The sequence below is a fragment of the Pteropus medius genome, unplaced genomic scaffold (genome assembly GCF_902729225.1).
Source record: "Pteropus medius unplaced genomic scaffold, Ma_sr-lr_union100, whole genome shotgun sequence".
Lineage (NCBI taxonomy): Eukaryota > Metazoa > Chordata > Mammalia > Chiroptera > Pteropodidae > Pteropus > Pteropus medius.
Genome location: NW_024349225.1, coordinates 1,137,418 through 1,160,872, shown reverse-complemented (window position 1 = coordinate 1,160,872; position 23,455 = coordinate 1,137,418). Strand labels below are relative to the sequence as shown.

The following is a 23,455-nucleotide window of genomic DNA, read 5'->3' as shown; positions in this document are numbered from 1 at the left end:
GCCGTTTGGCAGTTACCCACTTTGCACTTAGATCCCTCTACTAAAGTGTTTGAGGCCAGTTACCAGAGAGGACACCTAGTCACTCTTCTCTCCTGAGTGTAATTGCCACCCCGGTGCCTCTCCTGTACCAACCAGAAAGTGCTACTTGCTTCCCCTCCTCTGCATGGCATCACAACCATCACCACCACCACTGCTTTATGGCTGACAAAGTACTTTTTTAAAAAAATAAAAGTAATTAAAATTTTTTCAATTACGTTGATCTACAATATTATATTAGTTTCAGGTGTACAGCATAGTGATCGGACATCTATGTAACTACGAAGTGATCACCCTGGTAAGTCTAGTGCCAGTCCGACACCATACAGTTATTACATTATTACTGACTATACTCCCTATGCTGTACTTCACATCCGTGTAACTTTTTGTAACTACCAATTGTACTTCTTAATCTTTTCACCTTTTCCACCTATACCTCCAACCCCTCCTCCCATCTGGCAACCATCAAAATGTTTTGTTTATCTATGAGTCTGTTCATTTATATTCTTTAGATTCCACATATTAAGTGAAATCATGGTAACTGTCATTTTCTGTCTGACTTATTACACTTAGCACAATCCCCTCTAGATCCATTCCTGTTGTCGCAAATGGAAAGCTTTCATTCTTTTTTATGGCTGAGTAATATTCTATTGTATATATGTGCCATATGGTCTTTATCCATTCATCAGCTGATGGACACTTAGGTTGCTTCCATATCTTGGCTACTGTAGAAAATGGTGTAATGAACAAAGGGGAGCATGTATTTTTTAAGTTAGTGTTTTGGATTTCTTAGGATAAATACCCAGGTGTAGAACTGCTGGATCATATGATAGTTCTATTCTGAATTTTTTGAGGACCCTCCATTCTGTTTTCTGTAGTGGCTGTACCAATCTGCAATCCCACCAACAGTGCATGAAGGTTCCCTTTTCTCTACATCCTCACCAATACTCGGTTGCTTTACTGATAATAGCTATTCTGACAGGTGTGAAATGATAGCTCATTCTGGTTTTAATTTGCATTTTTCTGATGAATAGTGATGTTGAACATCTTTTTGTGTTTATTGGCCATCTGTATGTCGTCTTTGGAGAAATGTCTTTTTAGATCCTCTGCCTATTTTTTAATTGGATTGTTGGTCTTTTTGATGTTACATTGTTTGAGTTCCTTATATATTTTGGATGTTAACCCCTTATCAGACGAATCACTGGTGAGTATCTTCTCCCATTCAGAAGGTTGTCTTTTGTTTTGGCGATGGTTTTCCTTGCTGTGCAAAAATTTTGTTTGATGTAGTCCCATTTGTTTCCCTTGCCCAAGGAGACACATCCAAAAAAATATTACTAAGAGCAATGTCATCTAGGAGTTTTATGGTTTCAGATCTTATATTTAAATCTTTAATCCATTTTGTAATAATTATTCTTGTATATGGTGTAAGAAAGTGGTCTTGTTTCTTTTTTTTGTATGTATCTGTCCAGTTTTGTCAACACCACTTACAGACAAGACTGTTGACCCCACTGTGTATTCTTATCTCCTTTGTCAAAGATTAATTGACCATACAGGCATGGTCGGGCTCTATTCTGTTCCATTGATCTGGGTGTGTTTTTATGCTGGTACCATGCTGTTTTTGATTAATATAGCCTTGTAACAGAGTTTGATATCTGGTAGTGTGATACATCCAATTCTGTTTTTCTTAAGATTTCTTTGGCTATTCAGGGTCTTTTTGGTTCTATATAAATTTAAGTATTATGTGTGCTAGTGCTATGAAAATGCCGTTGGTATTTTGATAGGGATTGCTCTGTATCTATAGATTGCTTTGGGTAGTATGGACATTTTAACGCTGTTAATTCTTCCTATCCATGAGCACGATATATGCCTATTTTATTTGTATCTTCTTCAGTTTCTTGCTTCAGTGTCTTAAAATTTTTTGAGTATAGGTCTTTTACTTCCTTGGTTAAATTTATTCCTAGGTTTTTTTTAATGTAATTGCAATTGTAAATGGGATTGTTTTCTTAATTTCTCTGATAGCTCGTTATTGGTATGTAAAAATGCTACCAAGTTCTGAATGTTAATTTTGTATCCTGTTCCTTTACTGAATTCATTTATCAGTTCTAACAGTTTTTTGGTGGAATCTTTAGGTTCTCTCTAGATAGTATCATGTCATCTTCAAATAATGACAGTTTTACCTCTTCCTTTTAAATTTGGGTGCCTTTTATTTCTTGTTTGATTGCTGGGCTAGGATTTACTATTGTAAATCCTAATTTCTATGTTGAATAAAAGTGATGACAGTGGACTTCCTTGTCCCTGATCTTAAAGGAAAAGCTTTCTTGAGGTAGGCCTTTATTGCTTTAATCCATTTCCTGTTTAGGAAAAAAAGTGCAGCTCGCTGCCAGAGTTAAATTTAATTTTACATAAACACACTCTTTGAGGCTGAAGCAAATCTGACTGGTTTTTAATGTGAAAATATAAAAACTGTTCTTGGAATTATTTCTAAACAGGATTTATCTCTAATGCTAATGTAACAAATGTATACATAAATTGGATTCATCAAATGAATCTTGGGCTAACTGTTCAAGAATGTTAACATCACATGTAGGAATGCTATATTTTCTAGGATTTGACATTTTCAGTGATCGAGAATTCCTATATTTTATAAATGCCACTACTAAAAAGATTGCTATAAATAGAATGTCACTTATTTCCAAAGATTATCAATATACTAGAGCGATGAGAAAATAATAAAGCAAGATTTCCGTGGCAAACTTTGGAGATAAGGTTAGACTGTAATCTGCGAGTTATTTTAAGGTGAACATTGCAGCCACAAGCACCACCAGAGACTGTTCTCAGGACAAACAGGAAATGGGTTAAACTTCCCTCTTAGCACTGCTTTGGCTGTGGCCCATAGATGTTGGGTCATTGTGCTTTCATTTTTATTTCAAGGTATGTTTTGAGTCTTCCTTGTTCTCGTTAACCCCACTCATTGTTGAGGAGCCTGTTACATTTAGCGTGCGTGTGTTTTCTTCTTGTAATTGATTTCTAGTTTCATGACACTGTGGTTGCATATTTAATGTGATTTCAGTCTCCAACTTATCAGACTCGTATTGTGGCCTAACATGTGGTCTATCCTGGGAAATGTTCCATTCACACTTGAAAAGAATGTTTATTCTGATGCTGTTGGGTGAAATGCTCTAAAAATATCAGGTCCATCTGGTCTCTAAGGTGTCATTTAAGGCTGTTGTTTCCTTGTTGATTTTCTGCCTGATATATCCATTGATGTCAATACGGTGCTAAAATACCCTACTATGACTGTATTAGTGTTGATCTCTTCCTTTATGTCCATCAGCATTTATATATTTAGGTGCTCCTGCGTTGGGTGCATGCATGTTTACAATAGTTACAGCCTCTTATTGGATTAATCTCTTTATCGTTGTGAAAATCCTCTGTCTCTTATTATAACCCTTGGTTTAAAGTCTACTTTGCCTGAAATAAAAGTATTGCTATCCCAGCCTTTTCAATTAGCATGAAATATCTTTTTCCAACTCTTTATTTTCAGTCTGTGCGTGTCTATTTGAAATAGGTCTCTTGTAGGCAGCATGTTGTCTTTTTATTCATTCGGCCACCCCTTGTCTCTTCAAAGGTATGCAGTTATTGACATTGTTTTGTTTTTGTAGTTCTTCTGTCCTGTCTTCTTCTCTTGTATGTTAATGACTTTCTATAGTGTTTGGATTCCTTTATTTCTTATATATCTTTTATAGATTTTGGGTTTGTGGTTACTGCATGCTTATATGTCAAGTTAGCAGTCTCTTTTAAGTTGATGGTTGCTTAAGTTTGAACACATTCTAAAATCACTATAATTTTTACTCTTTCAATTATTTTGTCATTTTTATATCTTTTGTATTTATCCCATAATTTGTTATGATTGCACATGATTTTCCTACTTTTGTCTGTTTAACCATTGTACTAGTTTTATAGTTCACTGATCCAATGCTTTTACTGTTTGCCTTTGTCAGTGAAAATTTTTGTGTGTAGTATTCATATTTTTGATCTATTCTTCTTGAAGTCCTTTAACATTTCTTGTTATACTGGTTTAGTGTTGTTGAACTCCTTTAGGTTTTTCTTGTCTGGGAAGTCATCTTCCCTTTGATTCTAAATGATGGTCTTGCTGGGTAATCTCGCTTATAAGTCTTTGCGTTTTATCATTTTCATGCCATTCCCTTCTGGCCTGCAAAGCTTCTGTTGAGAAATCACCTGCCAGCCTTATGGGAGCTCCCTGACAGGCAACACTGCTTTTCTGAAGCTATTTTAAGATTTCTGTCTTTAACCTTTGGTATTTTAATTATGATGTATGTTTGTGTGGATCTTCTTTGGGTTCACCTTGTATGGGGCTCTGGGTTTCCTGGACTTTTATGTCTATTTCCTTGACCAGGCTAGGGAAATTTTTGGTCATTATTTCTTCAAATAGGTTTTCGATTCCTTGCTCTATTTTCTCCATCTGGTCCCTATGATGCAAATGTTGGTATGCTTGATGCTGTCCCAGAAGTCCCTTAAACTAACCTTTTTTTTCTTTTTGCTATTCCAGTTGGGTGTTTTCTGCTACTCTGCTTCATCTAATCTGCTGTCTATTCCTTCTGATGTATTCATTTCAGTTATTCTTCATTTCTACTTTTTTTTTAATTTCCATTTTTACGTTTCCTACCTCCTTGTTGAAGCTCTCACTGAATTCATCTAAAGTTCACTAAGTATCCTTCTTACCAGTGCTCTGAATTTTGCATCTAGTAGATTGTCTCCTCTTTTGGGGACATGGTTCTTTGTCTCTTCATTTTGGCTGACTCCCTATGTTCATTTCTGTGTACTAGGTAGATCTGTGTCTCCTGGTCTTGGCAGAGTGACCTTATATAGTAGGTGTCCTGTAGGGTCCAGTGGCGCAGTCCCCCTGGTCACCTGAGCCAGGTGCTCCACGGGTGTTTCCTTGTAGGTTGGTGTCCTTCTGTTGTAGTTTAGCTTTGATTGCTGTTGGCATGTCAGTAGGTAGGTTTTACCCTCGTGCTGTCTGGCACGAGGGCTGGCCATGATTACAGCAGGCAAGCCATGTGGGGGTGACCCCAGGGAACTGGAGTAGCTTAAGTGGGGGTAGCTTAAGTGGAGCTTTGGTGCCAGCTGAATCCACTTTTTGGGTGTGTCTGCTGTGGAGCTTGTCAGGTGGTGCTCCACTGTGGTTTGAAGTGGGCCACCAGGTGTGTTGATTCTGGAGCACCTTGGGCAGGGCTCTCTTGCAGACCCACATTAGCCACTACAAAGTGATCTGTGGTTGACTGTCGCTTGTGTGGGCTTGGAGGCACTTGGAAGAAACTGTGCTGCAAACCAAGGCTCGCTGCTAGTAGTGCCAGGTCTGGAACCCTTTGGTGGGCACCACAGTGTGAGCTGAGGCCAGCTGTCACTTAGGTCAGGCTGTGGCTTAGTTGGAGCTATGTTTTAAGCCACCATGGCCACAGATTATTCCCAGCTTGAGGCCATCTGATAGGAGCTACAATACAAGTTGAGGATGGTTGTCATTTGTACCAGGTTTATACTGCTTAGCAAGGCGTGCAGAGTATGCCGAGGTCAGCCACTGCTTCTGTCCCTGGGAGATAAATTCCCTGCAGCTAGTCAGTTCCTCCCTGTATGTCCCTGTACTTTGAGCTGCTACATGTGCAGTGGAGCCCAGAGCCAAGTGAGTCCATGCACAGGCCCTCAAGAGGAATGCTGAGGCTCTGGTACTCCTCCGTCTCATTCAGACGCAATCCCCGCTGGTTTTTTCTCAGCTAGATGTTATGAGGACTCCTCAGCTGAGATATCCCTCTGATTCCTAATCACCACATTGTGGGTGTGTGACCTCCAGTTCCACGTCTCTGCCCTTTCTTTCAGTTATAGTACTTCTTCAGGTGGTTCTCAGTGATGGTTCTGTGATTTCGATGTGGTCATGGGAGGTGAGCACAGTGTCATCTACTCTACCATCTTGACAAAATACTTTTACATTCACATTCTCACATAAACCTCTTTTATAGACCGAAAGATGGCTGCGAGTTCAGTCTGGAGCCATTTCTGGGTGGAATCCATATCCTTTAGCACCACGTCTCTAGCCACTAACCAGTTTGTATCTTAATCTCTCAAAATATTTTAAATTTTGTTTCAACTACTTAATTCTAAGGAAAACATTTCTGAGTACCTTGGGCTAAGCTATTCTGAAGAGCTATAAGAACATGTTTTTTTTAAAAAAAAACAGGCTTATAGTTCTGCAGTTATGGACAATTTAAGAGGACAAAGGTACTGATTTATGCAGGTAGTTAAAAAAAAATCTTAATTATGTGAACTATACATTTTTCAGATGTTTCATATGTTTTAATCATCTTTTCATTTTTTCCTTGGGATCAAAGACTAATTTCTATTCCTGAAAGGTGCTATTTAAAAGAAATATTGCTGAACTTGAATGACCCTGAACTACCCTTTCTCTACTTGCCACAAGAAAATGCAGAGTAAGAACTTATTTTCCAAACAGAATGGGTAACATGCTTATTAGAAGTAAGTGGTAGCTATTGTCCTCAAATGCCAGGTAAAGTGATTTTGATTATTTTGTAATGAAATTCTCAAAAAAGAGATAATCACTAAGCCAAATTTCTGAATGCTGGTATGTGCTGCTATTCTCAAAAGTGTATACCGCAAGAAAAATTATTAACAGTACTGAGCCCTAGGCATATCATTATGTGAGTTCCCTCTTCCCAAAAGAGCTATGCTGATTTTAAAATACAACCTTGTTAAATGTGCAGCTTAAAAACAAATTTGTGCAAGGAGCATCTGTGAGCAAGATGGAAGCCATGTGGACGAAAATGTTTTTTATATTAAAAATCAAATTGTATAAAATAGTATTTAAAATTTAGCATAAATTATATTTCTCAATGCCACCAGATTGATGAAGTCTAAGGCTCAGAATGAGATCAAAATGAGGATTTATGATCCACATTAAAATCATAAGCTAACCACATAAAGGGATATTTACCTGGAAACGACTTAAAAGTGTTTCAAATTGTAATGCTTAATGTAACTGATGTCTTAAACATTATAATTTTAACTTAGATATCTTAGATACATTTAACCTAAAATGTATAGATAACTTTGTACTTAAAAATATCAAATACCTTTGTCTTTCAGCTTTGTATGAGCTAGTAAGGTCATCGAAAAGCTTGCCATTCATTTCCATTAGGGTTTTCAGCACATTGTAGACAAGTGCTACAATGGTCCTAAAATGAAAATAAGCCAGTGCTGGGTTATTGACGCTACTAAAGGATAGGAAACACAACACGATCATCTCTGAAATGGGTTAAGGGTTGGTTGATTCACTTAATCCATTTTAGAGATGATAAACTGAAATGCAACAGGTTTAATAATTGGCTCCAGGTCATACAGCCAGTGGGGGTAGGGGTGATCTATCTGATTCTAAAACTCATGTCCTTCCCACTGTATCATGCTCAGATTAAACCCACGAAAAATGTGGTTATCTTCATATCTGCTCTAGAGTCAAACACCAAATAACAGCATTAAAAGATGAAGAAAAAGATCCAACTACCGAAATTTTAAGTAGAAAGCAGGATAAGGACATCACAGAAGGTAGAATATGCAATCTAAATATCACTGACACAACCGTACGCACTTCAGCTTCTCCCTGGCGTAGTGCTATCTGTAGAGGTGAGACTGTTGTTACTGGCAGCATGTCATTCACACAGTCATTTCTGCATCCTCCACAAATGCTAGACTGGGCTCCCCAGCAGGGGTTGACCACACATTGCTGCAGAATGTCACATCAGATAGTCCTACCTTCAGGGAGATTTGTAATTTTAAGAGCATACAGACACATTTACAACTTAATAAAGCTATAGGTATAAAACTATGTGAGGTTAACCTTGGAATAGGTTACAAATACGTATAGGTTTCATGTATCAGTCAGGAGATCAAATGACAAAAACAGTAAAAACCAAAAACATAAGAATAACAAAACATAAAGTACACTTACTGATTCCAGTGTTCTTTGGAGATTTTGTACAAACTACCAAACATGATTGGCAGAATTTTATCAATATTCTCCTCAATCAAACTAAGAATATATTCATTATTCCAGAAGTACAATGCCCTTTCTGCAACCTAAAAAAGACATTTATAAATGTGAAAACTAAAAGAGAAAAGAAATAGTATAAAAATGGCTTCACTGAAAACATTATACCTGAAAATGAGAACTGGATACACTCTTGGATATCTGCTTAAAAAGGGGCTCTTCAATTTTTTTGAACTGTGTTGGTTCAATGACATCTAAGATTTCTTCAATTTCTCCTAAAAACATCACCTAGGTTAAAAAAAATTTAAGAAACTATGACAAATTATATAACATAGAAAACAAAAATGAGATTAATCCACAAATTACACAGTGGACAAAAAAGGTCTTGACGGCTATTCTGCAGTCTCCCCAGTCCCCAAAGAACATCTCCCGCTTGGGAGCAGAGACAACAGAGGCCTGGTTTATAACCCTGAGATTCACAGCTCTAATAAAATGCACTATTTTTGTTCAACAAAACCAAAACCCACCTCTTTCTGACTGCATGTTTTTGGCCAAAATTTCAGCAATCCTCTGATCACCTGCAAAGAGGGGAAAGTTTAGCCTGAATTAAGCAATGATTAACCCAAGAAATTTTAAATTGTGATTATATCAGTATTCATTCTGAAGTAGATCAATATTAATATCTAAGCATATCCTCAGACTTTTGCTCAGCTTTATACTATTATTATTTATTGAGGACTTTTGTACTAGATATTGTTCTATATGCTAAAGACGTAGTGATCGACAAGACAGATGGGGTCCCTGATTTTCATGAAGCTGGGAGATCAACATTAAGTACTACTGACTACCAGAAAAATATGATGACTGCTAGGGCGAGGGAGACAGGTTATTGGAGAAACTAAGGGACAGATAATTCCTGTTATTTAAACCACTATAACGCACCAAAAAAAGCTAGAAAGCTTTCCAATTTATTTCATAGCTAGCACAGTCTTGATAACCAAATTACAACAAAACAAGGGATCATGAATTCAAGTGAACATAGTTGGAAAAATTTGTATTCAACTGAATATAACAGCATATTAACCGAACAATACAACCTGCCCAATTATAACTTACTCCAGAAATTCCAGGATGGTTCAAAGCTCATTAGAGGTTAAAAGAAGAAAAAACTGAATATCTCAAAAGATATTGATATTTTGACTATTTTGATTAGTAAACTAGAACTAAGAATTTATCAGAAACCAGCAGCAGCCATATAATGGTTTTTTAGAAATAGGCTGTAAATCCATCTAGGCCTGGTACTTTTGTGGAAACAGATCTCTGACAGCCTTTTAGGCTATTCTGTAAGTTATTGGTCTGGTCCTGTAATGAATGCTCACTCAAACAAAAGTGGAGAGAACATTGCTCTGGAGCCAGTCCAGTAAGATGCAAAAGATCTGATGAATAATTTTAGAAAGGAATACCAGAATTATACTTATTTGTCTGACTATAAAACATATTTTTATAATTTTAAAATAATTACATTTAAAATAAGTATATTAAATGAGTAGGAAAAATTAAAATATGAAAATTCAATATATGGACAGAAAAGATTTAAAAATCAATACCTTTATAAAACAAAGTATTAATCAGATGAAAAAAAGATGTCTTTCATAACAGGAACTAAGGCACATAAAGAATAAAATTTGTAAGAAGTATTTACGATTTATATGAAGAAAACTAAAACTTTACTGAGTATCATGAAAGAGTATCAATAGATGATTCAGTATTGTACAGATTTCTCCTTTATAAATTTCAAATGCCAATCGAATTATTTTCTGAAAGTAGAAACATTCTAAAATCCATATATGTAAGCAAACAGCTAAGAATTTTTCAGGGAGGGGGAAAATTAATGGAACAGAACGTCAGCAATTAAAACAAGATGGCATTAGCATGGAAACTGACAGAAAAGATATATGAAATAGAGGAATATCTAGACAGACTCATGTATATATGGGGTTTAATATGTGACAAAAGTGGCATTTCAGTTCCACGGGAAACAAATGAATTAGTCAATGAATTAGGTGGTAGCTGGACTGGTGGCTCACCATTTGGAAAGCAAAAATGTAGCTCCTATGCTGGAGAGGCCCATGTGACAAGTAATTGAGGATGGCCTCTGGGCCACCAGCCAGCTAGGAACTGAGGCCCTCAGTACAACAGCACCTGAGGAAATGGATTCTGCCACAACCACGTGAACTCAGAAGCAGACTTTTGCCCGTCTGAGCCTTCGTATGAGACCTCAGCCCTCAAAGCACAATCACTGCAGCCCTGTAAGAAGCCCTGACGCAGAGGACCCAACCAGATCATGCCGGAATTCCTGACTCACAGAAATTATTACATAATAAATGTTTGTTGTTTTATGCCACTAAATTTTGTGTTAATTTGTCATTCAGCAATAGAAGACTAATACAGTTCCTTACCCTTTAACACAAATTTCGATTTCAAAGAGGATGTGTCACATGGTGGCCCTCAAAAAGATATGTCTATATCCTATTCTCTAGAATCTATGAATGCGACTTATTTGGAAGATGGATCTTTACAGATATAATTTAGGATCTCAAGATGAAGTCATCCTGGTTTATCTGGGTGGGCCCTAAATCCAATGACAAGTGTCCTTATAAGAGACACACAAAGGAGACAGAAAAGGAGGCAGCAATATGAGACTGCAACAATGCAGCCACACACCAAGGAACACCTGGAGACAGCAGAAACTGGAAGAGACAAGGAACAGAATCACCCCTAGAGCATCTGGAAGGAGTACAGCCCTGACTTTGATTTTGGACTTCTGGCCCTCAGAACTGTGAGAGAATAAATTCCTATTATTTTGAGCCACGGGTTTGTGGTAATTCATAATGGCAGCCCTAGGAAACAATTATAGAGTTTTTTATAACCTCAAAGGGTAGAAGAATTTTTTTAGCATGACAACAAAGCCAGAAGTCATAATGACAAATAGATTCCACTACATAAAATTCTTTTAAGATAAAGATTAAAAACTGTATATTCAAAGTTAAAAACTCCAAATGGATAAAAATTTTTTTGCAAGATATAAATTAGGAAAAGGATTAAAAGCAGGCAAAAGACAAAAATATAAACGATCAATGACCACATAAAGGATGGCTCAATCCTGTAATTAAAAAAAAAAAAAAGCCAATTAAAATAATATACCTATTCCAACTAGCAAAACTTTGAAAACTTAATGTTCTGCATTGGCTAGGGTGAGAGAAAACAGGCATCTTTAACTATGGATTGGAATTTTAAATTGTCCAAACTTTTTGGAAGACAACTAGAATATGTTTAAATTTCCATGTACTCTTTGGCCAACAACAAGATTTTAAATTTGTTTAAAAGTTTATATACAATAAAATATGTATATATGCCTCTTCCCAACAATATACCTGTATTCTGGGGTTTTTTAACTAAGGACATTTTTTTTTTTTTTTTTTTGGTAACCAATACTACAGATAGGAGGACACAATAATTCCAACACCGTTCAATCCCAACAATTCCAACATCCCTTCAACCAGCGACATGTTAATGAAAACTCCAGTAATTCAAGTGCCCATTAGTGGAGAACTGATTAAATATGTTAGGGAAATCCATGTAATGGAATCTGATGCTACCAATGAAAAAATAAAGCAGATTTATGTGGAAAGACATCCACATTCTATTGAGAGGTGAAAGAAACTGGTCAGCACTGTCCCTCTGTTTAACCCACACATAGATATATAGAAAATTTCTAGAAATATATTCACCAGCTTACATGGTTATCTCTAGTAGACAAGATTTCAAGGAACTTCTTCCACATTTTGCTTTATGATTTTGCATGTGTGAACCAAATTAACACATTACTTTCATAAAAAAAAGTAACAAAGTCATTTCCATTTTAGAAAATAAAATAATTTTAAGATTTAGGTACATAAAAAATATAATAAACTAGCCAAAGCTCTGACTTACTTATAATTTGTAGGAAGCTTTGATACGAATGCCAGGTTTCTAGAAAATGAGTAATAAGGCTCAGACCCAAGTAAAATGGCTATAATTTGGATGCTGGAATGGCCTAAGGTAGAAACTGCCAAGATCTACAGATCTTTATGAATTGAAAAATGTTTTTCTTTGTCAACTTGGACATTTACCTTACTATCTCCTCATCTTGCTCCTAATTCCATTAACCCAACTCACCTAAGCCACATGTCTGGCCTTCGTCCCTCTAATCTACTCTTTTAAAAGAAATCACTCATCTCCTCTGTCATCCCATATTAATTTATTTAAATTATATCTGTTTACTATTCACCAAGCATGAACCATGACTTATTTTATGTTAATAGGTTTTCTATGTCTCAATTCTAATGAAAGTTACGGATCTGTATTAGGTTTTAAGCCACTGTAGAGATTTATGTGGTTTCATGTAAATATGGGGCTTCCAATTCTGGTTTTTAAAAACCGTTTTTAGCTGTTTCCAGAAAGAATTGCAAGTCTAAAAAACACTCAAAATATCAGAGTGGAAAAATATCTTTTGTTCCTTTACACAGACAAAGGTCAAATCAAAGGGAGAATACTAAGTCTGTAATTTTTCCAAGCATCCCTAGGGATAGCCTCAAAGTCCATAATGTAAAGAAACAGTTTAAATCCTTTAAACCCTTTGCTATTCTTTAAGGACTCAGTTTAAATATTTAGATTTAGGATATCTAGAAAGCCCTCTCTCAAAATATTTAGTTCACCAAGGTTAAAATTTTGTTTTCTATGCTTTTTAATACTTTGAATCTTCAATTTTCATAACATTTTAATTTTCCCTTGACTCTTCATATGATAGTCAAATAGTAAGCAATAGAATTCAAATACTGAATTGCTATGCCGATTCCTAAAGTAAAACTTCATTCCAAGATTCTACCTTAATTACCAAAGGCAAGGGAGAGATGTATTCAATCCCTGTTACATGGTTTAATCATTAATAAGAGGGAAAATCCTATTTCTAAAGACAAAACTCAAGGGAATAATTTTGGGACTTCCCCAGTATGTTTTAATTTTAAAAGGTGAATGAAGATTAAAAAGATTATCAGTGAAGATAATATGTATACAAAATTACACTGTAGTCATTTGATCCTGTCATCACACATCTCTACTATATGTTAACATTAATGTATATTTAACTTATTCAAGACACATAACTCATGAGAACGCCCCCTCCCAACAGCGTTCTTTGAATGCAGATGCACCTCACCAAGCCATTTAAATGATTTTAAAAGTACATTACTGTTTAATATCTATAATGGTATGTACTGTATAAAGAAAGGTACAATGAAATGCTACAATGCAGACTCAAAACAAAAACAAATAGAATACTCACTGGTTCTGTTAGTGTTGTGTCTTTCTCCAGGAACTGTACAACACAGTAGGCTAGCTAAAATATAAGGGACAGTTTGTAAATATTACTGAGTGAAATAATAGTTAGGAGTTTTATATTTAGCAAACAAAAATGACTACCCGATTTTGAAAAATTTTACTTGTTTAATCTCAATCTATAAAAATTAATGTACTCACAATTGTGTAACTTTTTAACCTTGAAAGTAACTTGTAGTTCAAAAAAGATGTTCTTTTTTTCAGTAGTAACTTCTGAATATAAAGTTAATTGAAGTAAGACTAGAACTAACAGTTTTTCAGCATGTATGCCTATGCTAATGTATTAGTCTCTAAATATTAATAGAAGAGACTAACATCATTCTCTAACTAGCTTATCATAGCTAAATGGAACATTACGCAGATTTGCGAGATTTAACATCACATAGTTAATTAGGTCAGGACCTGGGCTAGAAAAGAACTTGATATTATCTTTCCTATATCTACACTTAATATCCACTGAGCTTATTTAACAACACTAAATACTTTTAAATCACAAAAATTTGCTCTGGGCAACTGAAAAGAAAATTGCTCAATTATTACTTAAAATTGCTACCTCAGTATTTCTCAATTTCTCTGCCTTTATATCACTCTCTGAAACAGTCTTCATTTGAAATTTTTCTGAAACTTACCTGAGCATGAAATAAAGCTAATCCTTTTGCAGTATGCATAGGAATAAGAACCTTCATTAGAAATTGTTTATGTTCTGCTTTCAGTGGCAATGCAAAGCCATTGATAATACTGGAGGGAAAAAAAAAAGGAGAGAGGTTAAGTAGTTACTACTTTATTTGTAAAAGTTACATCCATGAGCACATAAAGAACAGTGTTCTGCTTCAATCCCGGTGTTGAAGTACTTACTCATCTCAAGCTACTTAGACTATTACTATAAAATATTTCCTCTAAGGTCATTATTTAGTGATGCTGAAAGAAAACCAGGTCTGCCAGTGAATGTCCCAGTAAGCAATTTATTATTATTATTTTATATTAGATTCAGGTAGAGAGTACAATGGTTAGACATTTATATAGTTTATGAAACACGCACACCTACAGTTATTCTAGCACCGATCTGGCACTACATACAGCTCCAGTAAGCAATTTTTATCTTCATTTTCTATAAAATCCTATCACTTTATTTATGCATTGTTGCCTTTATTTTTTCTCCCTACCGGAGAGTTAAATCACAATATTGTTAATAAATTCCAATATTTTTCTGAAGTTAATGGGTAGTTTCTCTTACTTTATTGAAGGATCTGAAATTAAGTAGTTCTCTCCATGATCATTCTCTAAATGTTAATAGAGGAGACTAAAAATCATTCTCTAATACAAATAGAGGGGTCTAAACTCTCAAGTTAATACTGCTATGTGGTCAATAAGGAAAGCAAAATGTTCATGAAAACTAAAATCAAAGGCTGTAGATTCTTCTAAAAAGAACAGATGGATTAGGAATGGTCTATCAGCATCTGTACAAGAATTCTTGAAATTTCTTCAAAGATTCACTACAGCTTATTTCATCTCTTCCCAATCAGACCCTATAAATTTGTGAAGTAGTCTGACAAAATCAGGCATAAAACATGCCATAGCTTCAAAAGCAGGAAGCCTGTACTGAAACAGATGTCTTGCATGGCAGTTCTTTAATATGGTGACCCCCTAAAAAGCTATAATAAGAATTTAGTTGAAAAACTATGTCTTGTGCTCTATAATTAAACTCTAAAATATGAAATAATAATCTCCAACCCCAGCTAAGATCTTAATACATAAAACATTCAAAGTTACTTAATTCTTAAAAATAAATTAAAAAAAAACTGACCTACCTTCCTAATATTTCAAGGAGTTCAGCAACACCATTGAAATGTTCTGTTTCATATATAAACCTAAATTTAAAATAAAGATAATGTAATGAAAAAATCAAACATGAGAAAGCTAAATTGAACAGGAAGGTAAAAAAAAATCAAACTGAAAGACGACTCTAAGAACCATACAAGTATGATTTAAGAATTCTTTAGAAACTATTTTGCCCCAAATCAGTTATTTCTTAGCAGTCATAAAAGGAGGACTATTTCCTACTAAACCAGATACTTTATTTCCTATTTAAACATACTTTTGCTAAGACTTGCTATATGTTTACAGAATTTCATCTGGGATGTTTTATTTTACTTAAAAATTTAAGAGAAAGATGGGTTTTCTCAAGGGAATACTTTTCAAAATAGGAAACCTCTACTCATGGGAAAATCCAAGAGAAAAGGACCCATATGTAATAAAGCTACTTTTATTCAGAATTTCTCTTAACCTAAACTACACAGGCTGCCTAGTTTTCTAAAATTAGGCTTACCTTTAAAGTAGGGAGTCAAACTCAAAGGACTACAGGACAGGAAAGGTATCACACAGACTAAGGCAGACTTAGCAGAGGATGACACAGAACTGGAGAAAGATGCTCTTTCTAGGGGAGGCAGCTAATATTTATCTCTAATTGTTACAACATGGAAATGTTAGCCTTATTTTGCCAGATCTTCAATTAAACCAAACCAAACCTGACGTGTGGGTATTAAAAGTGAAATCTCAACTACTTAATAGACTATCATTTATAAAGTAGTCAAAAGCAAGGCCTCCTATAAGTTTAATTAGCTTTGTCAGAAAATCAAATGAAAGTACTTCCAAGAGCTAGCTATTGTTTTAAATAGTATTTATACAGAAATTTTTCAAACAAAAAGCTCAAAGAAATAAATCCTCCTCACAATAAATCTTAAAAAAGCAATACTGGTATTACTTTTAAAAACTCTTCATTACTACTATCCACATAGATGAAAAGTAGGTTACAAATTTCTACAGTTAGATGCAATTAAATGATTTCCACAAAATATGCTAAAAATGACTATCAATTAAATCTGTAGATTTCAGATATTGAAAATTAACCTACAGGAACTGGAATAAAAAGAAAATGTGAAGGGGAAAGACTGTATATGAATATATGGCCACTTTACCTGAGGAAAATGTTGTTAATCTGTTTTCTGATGAATGCTCTTAATCCAAGAAATTTCCCATAAATTCGATGAAGAACAGTCTTCAGAAAGTCACGTTCTCGGGGATCTTCACTATCAAAAAGCTCCAGGAGCTTTAAAAAAAATCTGAGAAATTACTTTTTAAAAATAATCGAGTTAAAACTTCACTTTATTCTAATATTGATATTAAGAGAACCCATGAAATCATTTAAAACATTTTAAAGATTCTGCCTTATCGGTTTGATTTTCTTGCTAAATAGTAAAGCTAAAGAAAAGCATAAGGCATATTTCTTTTCACTTACTTTAAAAACATGATGCAACAAATAATATAAACACTTTAAAAAGTGGATTTTTTTTTTTGCCTTTCCACTCATTTAAAAATTCTATCCTCATCTTGACTACTAAACATAGCCCATAATTTTAGTATTGAAATTTGGGAAATTTTTAAATTTTTTTTTTTAACAGTAAATCACAATTACATATAAAATCTTAAGCTTGTAGATTGCAAGTCATTAAATAAATGAAGTTTAAAAATATACATGTGCAAATACGTATTTTCAATTTACTAGAAAGATTTAAACAAACTAAGGATGCTGCTTTTGTGATTTTACTCTAAAAAAATTCAACAGTCATGATGCCAATAGATCAAAAATTAATATTTAGTTAATAAACTATTGGAAAATACATGCGAATAGTGGAAATCATTCATGAAATAACACTGAAAGATGGGACCACAGATTTTCATTTAAAGTTAGCTTAGCAAATGGCTGAAAAATTTTAAACCAATTCAAACTGGCCAAATCACCATTTCCCTATCCCTCTACACAACTCTTCAGCAAAGGCAGGATGATAGAGATCTTTGAAAAATTTAAAGTCAAAAGCTCAAATTTCTATTTTAAAATAGTAAATAGAATTTCTTCTGTAAAAAAACAATTACTATTTTTTTTAAAAAATGGGGTTTCGTAGGAAAAAATATAATCTCTCCACAGAATATAATTCCTATGAAGTCATCATCAAGGAATTTTCTGTTCTGTACTTTGGTACTGATAATTAAGATGGCAAGCTCTGAACCTCTTCGGAAATTCTTTTTCCATTCTGTCTTGAATCATATGTAACTGTTTACATGTGTATCTCTTCTACTAGAGTAGATATTTTGAGAATAGTGATGACCTATTTGTGAGGTTATGAAAGTTCTGTATCAGGCTCCAGCAAAACCATCCACGGAGTATGAGAATTCATGTTACTATACCTAATAAATTCAGCTCAAATTAATACAAGTTGATCCTCCTCAGGGAAGAAATATTTAATTAGAGAATATCTAAACCTATTTTGAAATATTATTAATCTAAATAAAAGTCTATTTAGATATAAAATATTAACATAATGACACACAAAACTAGTACTCAGGAAACATGTTTCTTATTCTGGCTCTGATACTTTAACTGCTTTTAAGGGTAATTCATAGCCTGTGAGCCTGATTTTTCATTAGTAGAATGAGAAAGGTTGATTTTTATTTTTTTTAAGAGTCTAGTTCAAATCCTGGTAGTGCCAGGTGAAATTGGACATGGTCTAGCTCTTTATATAAGGACAGTGCATGGCGCATAGAAAGCACTCAATAATTCTCAGCTTCCTCCTTCTGAAATCCTGCGATTTGAACATAACCTGAAACTATGCAATTGTTTTTTTTCTCTTGAAAAAATGTCCAAATTTATACTTTAGATTTTTCTTATACTTCTTAGTCTTAAAATGTACCACCTAACCAAATAATTTCAAAATACAAAAGCTGAAAATTCCCATATGTACTATTTATTAAAGCAACACACTAAGAATACCTCGAAGAAGTAATCTGTGAACACAGTTATATAAACTGCTAAAAAGTTATTGGGCCTTGGCTTCTCAGCTAATTCAGACATTTAAAGTAGAAAGTGGAAAATGGGTCCCACCCCGCCAGTTTTCTTCTTGTTCCCCCTCAAAACCCTGAAGAATCCAGCAGCTGAAATACTTCAGGCTGAGGAAGTACTAAGGCAGTTGTTCCTCTCAACCTATTATCTTAAATACAATTTAATATGATTTAATATGACATTACTAGAGTTCCTTAATATACTGTATTCCTTTATTCCTTTTGTAGCACACAAGAACTACAGAAGGAAATAAATATACATTCATTTGCAATTACCAAAATAACATAGCTTCACTTAATCGAATTTTTACTTTTGACTGAAATGTACACATTTTACTAACACACCTATTTTCTCTTGTTTACTTGAATGGCTGAAGGACACATTCTTGACGATGTTCTTCATTTACCAATACATTCACAGCAACTAGTTAGAATACTTTATATGAGGTCAGGTTAGTTACAAATGACCAAAAATGAATTCCAAATACGTGGGACTCATGTTTGTAGAATCTTTATCATAGGGGACACACGATGGTGGTAGAGAAGGTCCTTGTACTAATTTTAACCCTGGCCTCAGCACTGGTACTACCCTTCGCCCATCTTCTACCTTTCTTTAAAATGCAAATAACTGTAGAAGAGAGCATTAAATTCCTAATGAGAACATTCATACAGATAAGTAAAAGAGAAAGTGGACCTAAAAAGGTTTGGTCTACTTCACAATTTTGTCTAGGGCCAGCCAATTCCACACTGTTAAAAAGAGGCCTTTAAAAATTGTTAGATTTTGAAAAAAATAACACATTCTAAGAAATTAATTTTGAGTATATAGGTTCCAAAGATAACGGCTAATAACCAATTTATAAAAAGAAGGATGGCATCACATGTGTTTAACCCCTATCTCCTTTTCTTCTTAAAGATTTCATTTTATCTGTGGTGTAGAATTAGGTGGCTAGAATGCCTTAAGGTGGGAAGGGGGAAGAAAATGGAAAGGTAATTGATACTTGATGACAGGGAAGGAGCCATTTCTTTCTCCTCTGTCATTTCAAAGTCACAATGCTTAAAACATATGTTAAGTTCAAGTTCGAAGCCTTAAAATTAAAAAAAAAAAGTTTATGATAAGACTGAAAGGTCATACCAAATTTTCTCAGATATTGCAGACAGGCATCTTTTCTGGACTTTATAAAATAACCGAGAATCTAGCATTGGAGAAGATAATTTGATTGACTTCATTAGAAGCTCACCCTTCAAAGCTTCTTTTATCCTAACTGGCAAGAATATTAAGTATTGCTAAACTGAAATAAACCATTAAAGTTTTTTTTAAAAAAACTACATATTTAAATCACATTAATAAATTGTTGCTAAAATGAATGAATATAAGAAAACTTAAGATATAAGAATTCCTTACCTGTTGTACAAATTTCTGATCAATGTATCGTTTTGCAATGCTAGGCTGGAAATCAGGGCTCTCCAAAAATCTTAAGAAGAATTCATACACCAACTATGAGAGAAAGTCAAATAAAAAATGATGATACCTATAAAATGTTACCCTAAGTTATCACGTCATACCAAAAACACACCTCCCTTACCGACTTAGTAGGGAGATTTCAGATCTCATTATAAAATATGATAAGTTAGTAACAGTTTTTTTAAAAAAACTATATATTTACAATTTGGGCTCCTAAGTGGAATTACAGGAGCCAGAAAATAAAGACAGTGCCTGTAAAATATTTAATTAAGAAGACTATTTTGTAGTCCATATTCACTGGCAACATGTTGTTTCTCCAATGGGCTACTAAACTATCTCAATTTAATCTCCAGAGTTTGTTAAATACAGGCCCAGAAACATCTAGATAAGAGTAAGTTGGACTGCAAGGGGCAGTGTATCAATAAGAAAAACTTCAGTGGGAAAAATTAAATCAAAACCAGCATGCCTTATCCACACTTGGGAAATAATGAGCCAAATTATAAAAGTGCAGGGCTCAGGAAGGAATGTCTGCACCACAGTGAATAAACTAGAAGTCATAGGAGGACTTCTACTTAAAAAGTACCAACAAGCATCTTAAAAGTATTAGCAAATGTTCATTTGCTACAGCAAATGTTCACTTGCTACCACAAATCAGAATTTAAATATTCAATTCAATTTGCCTCCATTAAACCAACATCTGTCTTTCAAGTAGAAAGGCAAATAAAGTTTTTTATTGTAACCTAACAGCTATAAAAGGCAGGAGGATAGCCCAAAATATACCTTAATTTATTAGCTATTAAACAACATATGAATCTGGCACCCTAAAAATAAAAAGGGAGGATTAGATCCCATAGTAAAAATAGTCATTCGATAAACATTTAGGTAGCCAGTTTGGCCAAAAATAGAAGGAACAATGAAAAAAAAAAGACTTCCACTAAATGTACAAACCTTACAACATACAAAAAGCATTACCAGATCGGAGCCCTGTCATTCACCACAGAATAACATTTTTCTTACTATGAATTCAGTAATATTCTAAGGCTAACAACAGTTTTGAGATCTGAGTAAATATTGTTTTCGTTTGATGCATCTTTGCCCAACTACGCAAAAGGAATGATGCCTGTCTGGTCTAATTATTATCCAGCTTTTAATATTAAGTATGAATTAAGGATGTAACAAGAAGTTGATATCAATTAATTTATAAATAATCATCAACCACACACAGGTAATTTCCTTTGGTATACACATGTAAAAAGATATACAAAAATTATCAAGAGTCCTCTGAAGGGGTAATACAATCTCACGGACTGCAACGCAGTTTCACTGGCACAACTTAGTGCCTATTTTCATGTCTAATACTGGACTACTGTCATATTGTGATATAATTAAAAAAATATATTTGGTCTTCATCCTTGGTTATTGGCACAGAGCTCCTAAAACTCCTGGAACTTCCTGAGTGAAAAGGGGGGAGAGGAGCATCTTTTGTTATTCATAATAAGCCCCTTTCAACCAAACCTAAGCTTATGCTAATGAGGTGGCTCTAGGAGGATGAAGATTGGTTTTCGCAGGAACCAACCCTGTGATTGGAAGGTTGGAACTTTCAGCCTCAACCCCCAATCCTTTAGGTAGGGTAGAGGGGGTGGGGATTGAGTTCAATCACCAATGACTAATGATTTAATTAACCATACCTAACGGAACCACCATAAAATTCCTAAACAAAGGAATTTGGAGAACTTCTGGGTTGATGAACACATTGAGCTTTTCCTCCATAGTTTACCCTATGCATCTCTATTTGGCTGTTCCTGAACTGTACCTTTATAATAAACTTGGAACAGTAAATAAAGTGTTTCCCTGAGGTCTGAGCAATTACAGTAAATTACTGAACCCAAGGAGTGGGTCCTGGGAACTGCAGATGCGTAGCCAGCTGGTCAGAAGTACGGGAGTGCCATCTGAAGTTGGGGACAGTCTTGTGGAGCTGAGCCCATCACCTGTGGAATCTGTGCTAACTGGGTAGTAATGAATAAATGTCTGCAGAGAACTGGAAAATTTCTTGGTGTGGAAAATCCATACACTTAGTGTCAGAAGTGTTGTGGGTAGAGGAAACAAAGTTTCCTTTAGCTGTGCATATTGTGAACTGATATCAATCAGGCACTGTACAGCTCCAACAAGCTCATTCACTTCTTAGGGAGGTAAAACTAAAAATGCAAAGTGGCATATACACAAAAATTATGTTGTACAGACTGTGAGTGCAGGAGACATTTAAAAGAGGGCTATATCGCTGTGGAATAATGTCAACAGGAAAGGTTTGAAGGAGGACTGCAACTTGAGCTCTGCGTTCAATATGATTTTGGATAAGATAAGGCGGCAGGCTTTTACAGAAAGGTAGGACATTTCTTGAGAAGATGGTGTAGGGTATAGGTTGGTGGGTATGGAATCAGAGACTCAGAATCTTTATGCAGGTCCCTAGTTCAGTGAAAGTTAAGATTCGTGGTAAGGTAGGACTAGGTTAAACAAGCATGGTATGCATGAGCCTATATACTCTACCTCTTAAGATCTGCGTCGAAATATAGGGCTTAAGGCTTAATAGTTTTAAGAGTAATGGCATGTCCTTTGGAAGACTTACATGACATCACATTCCAGATCAAAATGAATCCTCTAAATCACATACAGTTGAAACCTGTGCCTATCATAGATACCATGTATTATTTCTTACATCTGCATCATTTACCTGACACAATGAGCATTAAGTGACCAGGCAAAATTAGCAGCAAACTGCTTTTATGCAGCCAATTTAGCACCACTAAAAAGATGACAAAAAGTTATCTAAATACATGCTGAATAATTCCAAACAGAGATAGGTAGAAAAAACACCAGTGATTTACAGAGCTAAAAATCGTCAATATGGCACAACTAAGACTACGCTTCTATAAAGTTGCACCTTGACCTGTCACCCTCTATACCCTTATTCTGCATTACCTTTTTTCTTGTATTTATCACATCCTGACTTTTCTATAGAAAAGTACTTGGAACACAAGAGATGCCCAGTAAATATTTACTGAATGAATAAAATAGTTGTCAAAAGATTATTTCTGTGTAGTTGTTGAAGTTTCTCAATGTACCAATATATGAAGAAGTAATTTGCACCAAGAATCTAATAAACGGTGTTTCAAAGAATAGATACTTTTAGCAATGGATTCATTTCTCTAATAAAAAAGCAAACTTCATGTATGTTCCATGTATGGCTGGTCATCCTACTTCTGTAAATCAGAACAACCAAAAATCAAACAAAAAATCCTAAAAGATGCTAAAGAAGCTGTGGTACATATATATACAATGGAATATTACTCAGCCATAAGAAGAGATGAAATATAGCCATTTGCGACAACATGAATGGAACTCGAGATAATCATGCTAAGCAAAATAAGCCAGACAGAAAAAGTTGAAAATCACATGATATCACTTATATATGGGATATGAACCTAAAAGCAACAAAGGAACAGGACAACAAACAGAGACTCATTGACATGAACTACAGACCAGTGGTTACCAGAGCG

General features: G+C 34.7%; 1 protein-coding gene across 2 annotated transcripts in view; it reads right to left on the bottom strand.

The window, feature by feature from the left end:
• The window catches only part of PPP2R5A (protein phosphatase 2 regulatory subunit B'alpha), a 64,926-nt gene that overhangs the window by 1,266 nt on the left and 40,205 nt on the right, over positions 1-23,455 (bottom strand). Inside the window, exons 4-12 of one of the 2 annotated variants that reach the window (XM_039881152.1) lie at positions 19,842-19,934; positions 16,522-16,652; positions 15,355-15,414; positions 14,176-14,284; positions 13,494-13,547; positions 8,638-8,688; positions 8,279-8,398; positions 8,072-8,199; positions 7,200-7,301 (exon numbers count right to left, since the gene is read on the bottom strand). In XM_039881152.1, the coding sequence (XP_039737086.1) occupies positions 7,200-7,301; positions 8,072-8,199; positions 8,279-8,398; positions 8,638-8,688; positions 13,494-13,547; positions 14,176-14,284; positions 15,355-15,414; positions 16,522-16,652; positions 19,842-19,934 (848 nt within the window). The remainder of the gene's footprint in view (positions 1-7,199; positions 7,302-8,071; positions 8,200-8,278; positions 8,399-8,637; positions 8,689-13,493; positions 13,548-14,175; positions 14,285-15,354; positions 15,415-16,521; positions 16,653-19,841; positions 19,935-23,455) is intronic. The other variant, XM_039881153.1, reaches the window with a different exon arrangement.